The sequence below is a fragment of the Lepidochelys kempii genome, chromosome 6 (assembly GCF_965140285.1).
Source record: "Lepidochelys kempii isolate rLepKem1 chromosome 6, rLepKem1.hap1, whole genome shotgun sequence".
Taxonomy (NCBI): domain Eukaryota; kingdom Metazoa; phylum Chordata; order Testudines; family Cheloniidae; genus Lepidochelys; species Lepidochelys kempii.
In genome coordinates, this window is record NC_136385.1 from 96,490,664 (window position 1) to 96,502,886 (window position 12,223).

At 38.6% G+C, this 12,223-nt stretch overlaps 1 protein-coding gene across 1 annotated transcript in view; it reads right to left on the reverse strand.

The window, feature by feature from the left end:
• Window positions 1–1,193: 1,193 nt before the first annotated feature.
• SEL1L (SEL1L adaptor subunit of SYVN1 ubiquitin ligase) overlaps window positions 1,194–12,223 on the reverse strand; it is a 56,736-nt gene continuing 45,706 nt past the window's right edge. Inside the window, exons 19-21 of the mRNA XM_073349350.2 lie at window positions 10,579–10,751; window positions 7,021–7,149; window positions 1,194–5,624 (exon numbers count right to left, since the gene is read on the reverse strand). Of these exons, the coding sequence (XP_073205451.1) occupies window positions 5,421–5,624; window positions 7,021–7,149; window positions 10,579–10,751 (506 nt within the window). The 3' untranslated portion in view covers window positions 1,194–5,420. The remainder of the gene's footprint in view (window positions 5,625–7,020; window positions 7,150–10,578; window positions 10,752–12,223) is intronic.

Here is a 12,223-nt window from a genome sequence, read left to right on the forward strand (position 1 = left end):
GGCATTGGTCTTGTCGGTACCAGACTCAATGGATGGATACCCCCAGGCTGGAACCGATGTCAACAGCACAGCTCCCTGCGTGGTGGGAAGAGGTTGACGGGACCTCTTCCATCATGCACACTGGCATTCACGTGGTGCTAATCTACTCTCCCCTTCTGGAGGAGAGAGACAAGTCTCCACAGGACCTGGAGTGGCCTCGGTTGGCCTTATGTGAAATTTTCCTCGGAGCACTCGATGGGGAATGACTCCTCCATCTCTTCAGAGAGGTGCCAACTCCAGGATGCAAAACGGGAGCACTCTTCGAACCCAAGGGCTACCTACAATGTGACTAAGGCCTCAATGCTGAAGTAGGCTGCATGGCCTGTTTGAGCAGGTGCTGCTTCAGACAAAGATTTCTTGCCACTTGAGTCTGTTTAGTGAACGATCTACAAATTGAACACTGCTCTTGACATGGGCTTTGCCTAGTTACACCACGCACCGCATGTGGGGATCGTTACTGGGAATCCCCCCCCCGCCCCCGCCAACGTTTTAACTACAACTAACACAAAGTCTAACACACACTATACTGGGGTACTAATGAACTATATACAACTAGAAAAAAAAAGTCACTGAATAGAAGATTGTGAAGTTGAAAACTACAGAGTTTCGACTCCAGCTATGGGCAATAAGAAGGAACTGAGAGACACTGGGGTTGCATATAGTCAGGGGTGGGGCTACAGCCATGAAATAGGAGCGTCCCCCTCCCCCTGCCCTGGTACTGCTAGGCACATTCTCTGACTCCAGCATGCACATACATACCTAAGTGGAATACATGGCTGCATCCACTCAAAGAAGAATCTAATTCACTGACCAGGTCAAACACAGTTACATACTATTACAGATCAGTGTTACATAGCAGCTCCATGTCTGCAACAAGCATTATTGCCATTTTAAATATTGGAAAATGGAGGTACAGAAATTAAGCAATATGCCATAGACTTGGTATATGGTACTTGTGCAGATCTGGCATTACAACCCTGGTTTCCCAATTCCCAGTGCCTTACCAACTCTGCCTCCCTGAATTAGCAGATGCAATGCTTTTGTGTGTTCAGGACAGCATTTGGAATTAAAATACAAAGAAGCAGGACTTTATATATAGTTTTAGCCTATGGTTAGAACAGTTTGTTATCAGAACCAAAGTATCTTACAGCATACAGAGGTGGTAACTTTATTTCACAGGATTAAAGACACAGTACAAAATGAATCTGTACATCTTTCTATTAACATAATTTGTTTACACAATTATATTACACTTTACCAGCCTTTATACTGCATTTCCTTAAATACAAAATAAATTTTAAAAATCCCTACAATACCCTCTTAACAGCTGCAGCTGATAAAGACAAAAAGGACTTTTGCCAGTAGCCCTTGCCTGCCCTTATGCACTTGTAGTAATTCTCAAGTCATACTAAGCCTTTTCCTTGTTGTATATTTGTGAATATTTTCTGGAACCCAAACATAAATATCATTTTATGGTTGCTTATTTAAAAAGGAAAGAGTTGGTAAAGTTGAGCTTTCCCCTGTAATAACAATGTGCCAAACTTAATTGATATATTGATGGCAACAGGATTGGTACATAATATTTTTGAACACTATAAATGCTCTGACAATACATTTAACCTTCTTGAAAAGTCACACGGAAAGACAGGTTGATGAGTTTTACTTCAGCAAGTTTATCACAACAACCAAAGTCTCATGGAAAAAGTTTCACTTTTATGTTTTGAAAAAATGATTAAGGACATTTGTATTAACACAAGCTCCTTTCTTCCGCTACTTATTCCCCATTTGAAATTATTAGTCATAGGGTGAAATATTTCCAAACAAATGAATAATGACAACTGATGTAAGCAGACCCTTGGACAAACATCACCAAGGAAAAGGTACATGACAGAATCCTAAATTCTCAACTTGGCAGTTAAATCAACTATTTAAGAGTTTTGTTTTCAAATTACAAGCAACATTTTTAAGTTGATAGGTACATAACGTTAGTGATTTGAGGTCACTGGAATAAAATTGTCTCCTCAGATCTTCATCTTCCTAATTTCTTTCCATATGTAGAACTCCCACTGATGGCATTTGGGTACTCTACTGTTCAGTACAGTAAGCACTGGGAAGATTACATAGGTAAAGTTTGCACTTAAAACACTGCCGGGTGTGTGTGTGTGTGGGGGGGGGGGCTATACAATTATTTAACCCTCAGAACACAGTATGGTTCACATTCAGAAACCCTGTTCTCATTCAAGCTTCCAGAATAAAGAATGAGAGAAAAGAAATATAGGGGAAAATAAACCAAGCAGAATTTAGGGTCAGTAGATTTTTAACCAAGTACAATCTCAAATTATCACTTATTTCTGACTGAAGTTACCTAACTTCCCAGTGGTGAAGTAGTCAGAACTCGCATATTAGCCTTCAGAGTTAGGCAGGTGCATACGCAACTTTAGCAACATAACTTCATTGAATTAGAAACAGAATTTGAATGAACTGCCACACCAAGTGATTAACTGAATTTTATTTTAAACCCAATCCCCCTTCAAATTGCTCTTGCACACAACTAGAAAGACAAGGTGTGCCACTAAAAATGAAAAGATGCTCTATAAAAACAAATACCAGCAAGATAATTAAAAACCCACTCCTACTTACTTAGGAAATTGAAAGAACTGGTTGATAAACTGTGTGCACAACCTGAAATAATTCAATATTACTAAGTCTTATTTTTGTAAGAAGCAAAAATAGGCTGCGAAGTTTGGAGCAGAACAGTAAGGGATTGTCAGAAAAACTGAACCACCTTGTAGGCAGCGGACTTAGAAAATTTACTCATATTTCTTTAATCCCTGAGTTAGTTTGATGTTATTCATATTAACTAGTTTCTGCTATTATCACTTTATTCAAATGGATGCCATTTGACAAGATTAAGCCATGGTCAACAGTAGGGGAAAACTTCCTTATTGCTTATGTTGTACTCCTCAAAAGGCAATTCTATAAAATGAAAAAATGTTTTGATGATATATTTCCTTCTGTTGATTTCTTTAATGTAAAATGTGTCAGCTATGTGCAAAGCCAGCTACAAAAGACTGCTGTTATAAACCACATAGCTAGGATTAAGCCATTAGAATTTAGCTCTATTAGATTATGGATACACAATGCATTCAGTGGTGGTGAATTGGAAAATGTTTTCCATCCAGCCTTTAACTACCTCATGCTGAGCTAGAGAGATCTACAAAATCAAGGGAAGAGATAAAATACTGCAGAGGGAAAAGGTCTGGAAGTTCACTGAATTTTTTTTTTTTAAATAATGCAGGTACTGGACTGCTATACATTTTAATCAGATCATGTAGAAATTCAATACTGTTCCCTCTCAAATAGAATTGAAACATCCTCCTGCCCCAGAATGCAACTTCCATGAAGACCTAGTGAGATTCTGACTCCATGCTCTTGGAGTATCTAAAAGTTTTTTCTGCATTCATAATACTGCAGTCAGCCACAAAACATTAGCTTCCAGAAACGAATATTTAGCCCTTCTCCCAAAATGCAACGACTTAACTGCAAAGAGACCTTGCCCATTCAACTCTTTATAATACATTATGTACAAAACGATCTCACAGTTTCGAAGCCTTTTCATATAGGCTGGTTCTTTCTTAAATGCTGATCTACTGAACAAAAGCCTTTAAAAAGGAAGCAGTTAACTCTTTAAATGCACAATGTATGATCTAGAGGAAGCATCAGTCTTGAATATTGAAATTTCAATTTGCTTTAAAATAGTGTATCCACAGGGTATAGCATTAATATGGAAACAAATATCCATATCTGCTACTGAGAAAAAGGAGTACAGATTTCTGCCTTCTTCCCCCCGAAAGCTATTCTCCTATATTTACTTCGTGCATTTAGCTTCCAAATGGTTATGATCAGTTAAAACAACTATCAAGAATTTTACAGAACAAGAACCTTGAGTTTATAGGTCAGATTCTCTACCCCAGGGTGGCACCTTTCCACTGCTCTGGTGACATGAAGGAGCCATAATCCATTAGGACCACCTCCACTCTAGATGCTCCTGTGTTCCAGTGAGGGGTTGTTACCAGCCGGCACATTTCCGAGCAGTTCTTAGGCTGCTCTGAAGTGCAGCAATGCTGATGAAAATCCAGATCCAATAGTAGGGAGCTGGAATTCACCCCTTTGTACCCCCTTCATTTAGATGTGCTCAGCAGATAGAGGCAGATTCTCTGCTGCACCCACTATGTATGTAGCAAGATATGTAGATTTTAGCTGCATAAGACCTTGTGATACAGGTCATTTCCATTGTAATTACTGACTGGATTGCTGAAGTTGTAAGACTAGCTGGAGAAACATGAGAGTCCCACCTTTTAATAAAAGAAACACTAGAAAAATAGTCTACCTATAACTGAGCTGAGAAGGCTTCTGGTTATGTCCCCCCCATCAGAGTCTTTTCTTAACACTAATTCTTGCTGCATTCTATGGTTAACCACTCTCTCCTTACTAGAGAGACAAGAATAAAAAAATAAAGCAGGAAGACTAACAAATTGCCTTTTTGCTCTTGTGCTAAGAAATCCCACAAGTTGCACAGAGGCTACAAGAAAATATTCACCACTTTTCCAAATGTTTGTGGAGGACATTCAGTGGAGGATTTTTTAAATCATTCTTTTATTTTACAAATGCAATCTATCCCTATTTACCTTCTGGAATAGAGATTGGCCATTAGCAAAATGTATGCTGCAAGGAAAAAACAAAACCCTGAAAGTGCAAATCACAAAGAACAAGAAATTTGCTCACTAGTTACAGATTTTGCTTTTGTTTTTGCTTCTTCTGAATGGAAACATTCAGTCAAAACATCAAAGGCAAATAATGAGACTACGTGAACGGTGAATAATTAAAATAATTAAAGAATAATTAAAATAAGGTCTGTAGGAATACTTGGGATGCAGACAAGAAAAAAAATTCTCTCACAGTTCTAGACGATCTCTTTTTTACTCAGAAGAGCAGAGTTCAGGTTTTCAGCGTTCCAACATTTTTTTCTTTCTACATGGGTCAGCTCATGTTAGCCAATGTTTTCCACACACTTTAAGAGATGATGAAAAAGGACTTTGAATAAAGAGAAATTGGATATAGCAGGCATCACTTTTGTAGTAGCACATTTGTGTTTCACGAAAAAAGCCATTGTGTTATTCCATTGGCACTGAAATAACATTCAAATCAGTCTAGAAAAAGTTACTTATCCCTGAAAAAAGGCATCATTCTAAGCAGCTTTCAGAATTTTATGCTTCTTTGAGCCTCTTTTGAAGGGAAAGGACCATTGATCCGTTCTAAATCACAATGAAAATAGTTTCTGCTGGAGAATACAGTTCTTTTCATTGAGATTCCGGTTGCTGCTATTGTGGAGGCTGATGTTCTGGTGGAGGTTCTTGTTGCTGCACAGCTGGCCGCAGCCCTGCCGGTCTGGGGATAGCTTGATGTTGCCTCTGTCTGTAAGCTATAACTGTTCCTAGGAGCAAAGCGATGATAGTCATAAGGTAAAGGTCCCACTCAGGTCCCAACAGCTGGTCCATGTCAAGATGTGACAATATCTCTCTGACCTAAAAACCAAAACAAACAACTCACTATTATGTTCTTCTGGCTGCATGAGTCAGAAATGTCATAGCAGTTTCAGACATCTTTAATTCTGGGGAAAGCCACCTGCATGTTTTATTTTTAGCAGTTTTCTTTTAATACACCAGTACCAATATTTGTCATTACAGATTAACCAAAATCAAGCTCCCGTTTCAACAGCTACAACAGGAAATGCTATGCACTATAAAATGAACACCTGCAACTTCTTCTTATGTGGTTACACATCTTTCATGTGAGCAAAGCCTTTAACCCACCAGTCTTAAGCCTGAGGCAAGAATAACCCATGCTGCCACATTAACAAGTAGAAACTGTTCTGCTCCTCCTTCAGACTGAAGGTTTTTTTCTATCGCATTTTCTTCCTTGGAGCTCAAGACTTAACATTTGCATGAAAACTACAGGAAAAGAATTTTGCAGTAGTTCAGGTATCATTTGCTTATTTTCTGATGAATGCTGAAGTTTTATTATTTTTTTTCTTTTCATTTGCTGGAGCCTGCCAAATGTCCTGAACAAAAGTGCAGAAGTAGAAACCAGAAGTGAAGAAACAGAGAGAAGGGGATGATGGTCTTATGCTTATGGCACTGAACCAGGTCTAAGGGAACTGAATCTAGGCCTCCTACTCTGCCCAGACTTCCTGTTTGACCATCAGCAAATCAATTAATCTCTCTGTGCCTCAGCTCCCTTTCTGCAAAATGGGTATTATCATTGCTCTCACTCTTTGAGTGTTCTGACCTTAGGGGTGTTGAGGGAATACATTAAATTAATGAACATCTGAGGCAGTCAGATAATATGGTGATGGGGGCCATATAGGTACCCAGACAAACATTTCTTTAATGCCCATCACTAAGCACTATGTGGAGACCCTGTTGAGAGAACAGCACCATAATCGTGTTGATAATAGTTTCTGACTGGGGTGGGGTGGAATTGTTATGGTTACATATAAGGGAGTGCAAATACAGTATGATCAAGCCACAAGGAAGGAAAGCAAATAAACACTGGCATGCTGTTCCTGGGATGGTAAGCTTAATTCTGGGGAAACCTGCCCACATAAGTTACCAAGTTTTGGGCGAGGAAAGTTCTCTTGAAGGGAGTATTAGCACAGCGTCTAGAACACTGATTGGGGGATTAATTATTAGGATAAAATGAGTATATCCCACACAATTTCCTGCAACTGCAGAGGTAGGAAAGGCATTGTTTTCCATTTTTTTGGAGACATAGAAGAAAACAAGACAGTGCAGAAAAGCTTATCCTAAAAGGTACGGAGTTTGGGGTGGAGATGTGATGCTTTGCTTCCACTTCTAAGGAGGTTCCAGAGTTAGGAATAAAGATTCCTTGCCCTCACTCTTAAGTGTCTGCATTACTTACATTGGTTTCTCGTACATACTGCAAGGAGTAGACAATCCCGAGTTTACAGAGTGCTAGGAAGACAGGAACTTGAGCATCTGGGCTGGCTTCAGCTGCCATGTCATAGAAGCGTTTTGCAAGGTGAATATCCTGTAATTAATACATAATACACTGAAATCTATTTCCAAAGAAATCCAAACAAAATTAAGGTATTTAAGCTGGCAGTTACTTCAGGGCCAAGAGCTTCCGATACCGAAAGGAATTTTTATACTTTGCCCGTTTGCCAGATAAGAGCCAATAATGCCCATTCATTAAAAAAAAGCCTTTTCAAAGGAAGAATTGTTTTGTGGCCAACTTTATTTCATTAAGATCTGTTCTACCCCACCTCCTTCTGTTTCAGGCCATGTATTTGCATCCACATCCATACTCACATGCTGTGAGAGTAAAACTGTCGAAATTGATGTAAGAGTGGCTGTTCAATCAATATATTTTAATACACACACAGAACTTTGCAAAGCAGTAGGGGAGCCTTCATCCTAAAACACCCTTCCGCAGACACTCCTTATAGCAGACTGGCCACAGACATTAGAGAATATCAACCAATCAAGCACCAGTATTTTAGGCTTCATTGAATGCATTTTAGAATGCAACCCTAACTATGCAGATGCTACCAAGTGACTCCATAATCTTTCTGCTTGCTGCTACATGACAAAGCCTTAATTTATATTGGAATTTTAAGAAATACAGAAAACCATCTTATATACACCTTGTGCTGATGGGTTATATTAGCTATATTACTGTTGGTTGTTTTATTTCAATAAAAGATAGAAAGGTTGAGAGAATTCCTTAGAAATCTCCCCTAGCAAGCTTTTTGTTCAAGCTGATAGAGAACACTTCCCTTTTCACACTTGTGCTATACTAGCAGTAATAAGGGAAATGAAGTTAGCCATAAAGTTTGTTAGTGCTTTTAGTTAGAATCATAGCTGTTGTGTTCAGTTTATACACTATTTTATACACACTTTGTATTTCCATTTCTTTCTGCTATTTTACGAAGGAGAATGTTTAGTGAGTTTGTTCCTTACACAAAATATTTGCTATAAATTTGTTAAGTGCAAACTCAATTTTGAACATTAACGATACCCAGTACTTGTTAAAAGCAGCCCCCCCCATCAAGAGTCTTTTTTAGAAAGAAGCTAATACAACATGGTAAACTCATTTTTCTCAAATATTAAACCAATGCAATAAAAATAGTTCTTCTCAATCCATTCTCCATCCCTTGAAAAACTTCTGTTTTTAAATCCATAATCAAGCATCTCATTTGGGACAAATTCTAGAAATATTGATGTTAACACCATTTATTTATTTATTTTTACAAAGACTTCAAAAATTGAGAACTATTGAAGTCTGGAAGCACTTGTTTAAATTAAAAAGCATGAGTTGACTAACTAGTGAAAGTGAAAACAGGGTATGTTCATATCCTTACTTACTGTAAACACAAACTTGGGCTTTCCTTTAAACTTTGTAAATTGCTGTGTTTTCTTAATTGAAAGAGTCTGATTTCTAATTTCCTATTATAATTCTTTAATGTGAGTAACGATCTGTATTTTCTTTAATACTTAAGAAGCTGCCTGAAATTCCCTCTCCCCCCACACACACTCTCCTCCTCCTGCCCCCCCAGGGGCAAATAAAGATTGTTAAAAGAACACTAAGGTTGCAAAGCCAAGCAATCAAATTTTAGGTAATGCCAGAATTAAGGCTGCCTATGCAATTTTTGGAAATTTAGATGGTAAAATTTAATAACTCTACAGAGCACATAGTAATGATTTTTGAAAGGCTTATAATATTGCCAAATTTGAATAGATTTTCATGGAGATGGCAAAAGGTACATTTCTAATTTCAAGTCCCTGTTCCAAAGCATGGGGACATGAAAGCTTTTCAAAGAAAAAAGGTTGTGTGATTTTTTTAAATGAGCAAAAACATTTTCCTAGACTCATTCTTGCTGACCCATTTGGCTGAAATCTTCCACAAAGTATTCAGCCTGAGGTAGACACCCAGCATGCAAAATTTTTTCCCAAACAGTTACAGTTTAGCAAAATGTTACAAGCAACTGAAAACAGGGTCTTCTAATGGGAAATGTTGGGCCACTTTCAGAAGAGTGTTGCTACCTGCTCTGCCTATTATTATTATTATAACATACACCCCCCACACACATTAAGAGAATATTAAAGTTTCAAACACAAATACTCTAAAATTATGAAGTGAGAGATTTACGGTTGCCTACTGCAACCATAATTCTGCCTCCTTGTGAAACCAACCTATGCACTGAATAGGGAAGAGGTTCTGTGGAAAATCAGTATATTACCGTGCAATTAAAGATACATAATACATACACATAAGGTGGCAAAATGAAGATAGCATAGCAATCGCAAATCTGGCATTTCATAACTTTCAGTGGCTTGACTTGCCAACCTAAATAAGTTTTTTACATGCAATTTCCTGGCTTGTTGTGTGTACGTTAAGGAAAGATAAAAATTTTTTGTATATCTGGAACAATCTGTACTCCACCCCCTCTCCCATCATCACAGTTTGAACCCCGAATCTTCAGCATTGCATCAAAGACTTCTATTGTTTGAGTTATAGGACTAATCACACTAGCTCACAACGGGAAAAGGCTGCCATCAAAGGGGGGGGGGATTTTTTGGAGAGAGGATTATGGGTCTATGGAGCCATGTGCTAGTTCCAAGAAGTGGATGAGGGGGAGCTCTGGCTTGGCTCCTTTCTTTCCCCCCTACCCCATGTAATGTTCCCACAGTGGGAGACAGGACTGTTAAGGACATGTGCTGGGTCCATGGCCTGGCTCCTTGCCATCCAGGTGTTCTGCTGCTGTTTTGGCAACAGCAGGGATCCAGCATTTTCATGATGAATTATCTTGGCATGCTGCCAAAAGTTTTCTGAGGAACCCAAGAAAGAGAAGAGAAATAGAGATTTTTTTTTAAAAAAGTTTTCTTCCTGAGAAAATTTGAATTAATTTAATTGGGGGGTACAAAACAAAAGAAAACCAAAAAACCAAAGCACATTTGCCTGAGCGTATGCTGGATTTCAAAGACCTGCTGCAAAGGAGGTGAGAGATAAATAAATAAATAAATAAAATAAAAGATCTCAAGAATCCTTTCTAGATGGAAAGTAATAGGCAACACAGAGACAGGTTGCTACTAAATGTCCCTATAATAATGTATGAGAGTTCTGAGCAGTTCTTATATGTACATATATTCTTCTTTGGAAGCGTTAGCCCAGGAGATTTGGGTTCAATTCCTGTCTCTGTCACAGACATCTTGCAACTTTGGGGAAAGTCACTCTTCTCTGTGCCTCAGTTCCCCCAACTCCAAAACAGAGATGATAATATTTCCTGCCGTCCACCCTTTGTCAGTCTATTTACATCCTATTCAGGCTTGTATATAGTGCCTACCACAGCAGGGACCAATCTCAGTTGGGGCTTCTAGGGATTACTACAATACAAATATATTTATTAATAAATAATACTTTGAATAAAACTAATAACTTATATCAAGCTGTGCTCACCTGTTTGATGCCCAGTCCTTTCTCATGCATGTATCCCAGGTTAAACATGGCTTGGGCACTATGCTGTTGCTCTGATGCCAGTCGGTAGTGAATAAATGCAGTTTCATAATCAACATCGGTACCAAAGCCATAGAAATGGTAATCTCCAAGCTTAATTCTAGCAACAGTGTAACCTAATTAGAGGAAAGGCAGAACAAGTATAAGAGACGAGTGAGATGTGCAAGGTGTTCTTCTAATTTCATTTTAAGATGCACTGATGATTTCTAGAAAAGCATTTTGTTTCAATATGTCTTGTACATCTTATCATTTGCTTTATTTTTCTTCTTGCACAATGAAAACAGAATCTTATTCCCAAGGTGTTCATAAGAGCATCACCAGCTGAGCTGTCCTGCTTTCATGTAAGTGTTCAAAGTAATAAAATAATGAAGGGTTCCATATTCACAGCAGTATTATCAAAATAACTGCAGTTTAAGATTGACTGAAGCCTCTGGGAAATCTATAAAATATGTTTGGGTGTCCTGCATAATGGTTTGGCTACTATTTTATTTGCTAATTTTTTACCTTACAATGTCTTTATATTGGCTAATTTAAAAATATACTCACACCCCCACCGGCTCAGAAAAGAGACACTTACAGTTTTAGCTTTTTCAAAAAATACTTGTCAAATGGGTTGGTGTGTTAGTCCTTTTCATACATCAATTTTTCCATGTTTCCAATGTTTTGTTGGAGCCAACACTGCAGATCTGTGCCACATGCCCAAAGACTTTTGGTATGTCTACAATATAAACGCTATGGCAGCACAGGTGCAGCTACACTGCTGTACCACTGTAGCGTAGACACTTCCTACAGCAACACAAGGGCTTTTTCCATTGCTGCAACAAATGCACCTCTCCCAGAGCTGCTACCCAAGTCAATGGAATTCTTTCATCAACCTAGCTGCATCTACTGTGGCCTAGATGCCTTGTGCACTGCAAACTAAGATATCACCATCTGCAGTGTAATTGTAGCTGTGTCAGTCCCAGGATATTGGAGAGACACAGTGGGTGAGGTAATATCTTTTACTGGAGATTGAAAGCTGGTCTCTCTCACCAACAGCAGTTGGTTCAATAAAAGATATTTACCTCACCCACCTTGTCTCTCTGATACCACTGAAATATACCTATCTCTGGGTTGAAGGGCACCAGGTAAGCACTACAGAGCATACCTGATGTGGTGAGGAAAGTTTCCTAACCACACACAGGTAAACCTCTACTTTTATGAAAGGAGCCATGGGACATTCAGTGGCTACAGTGTGCAGAGCCTCAGTTTATAAGGACCCATTCCAGAGATCATCATCACAGTTAACTGCATGGCACTCTAGCTTAGAAGGATGAAAGGCTGAATCAAGCCTGAAGGGATTTAAATCTGGAATTCCAGCGAGCCTACGTAGTTCAGTGTCAGCGCTTAGATCATTATGTCTTTCAAGGATCAGTTCAGAGATAGTTAAACCAACATATGCTTGGAAGGATGTGCCATCTGAAAGAATCTTAAATATTTGACTTTTTCCTTCTTACCCAGTCTCTTTGTAAACAGCACCAGGACTTACTTTAATCTTGGCCAGTGGCCAGCAAAACAGCTTTCTGAAAAACAGATCTGTTCTTTGAGT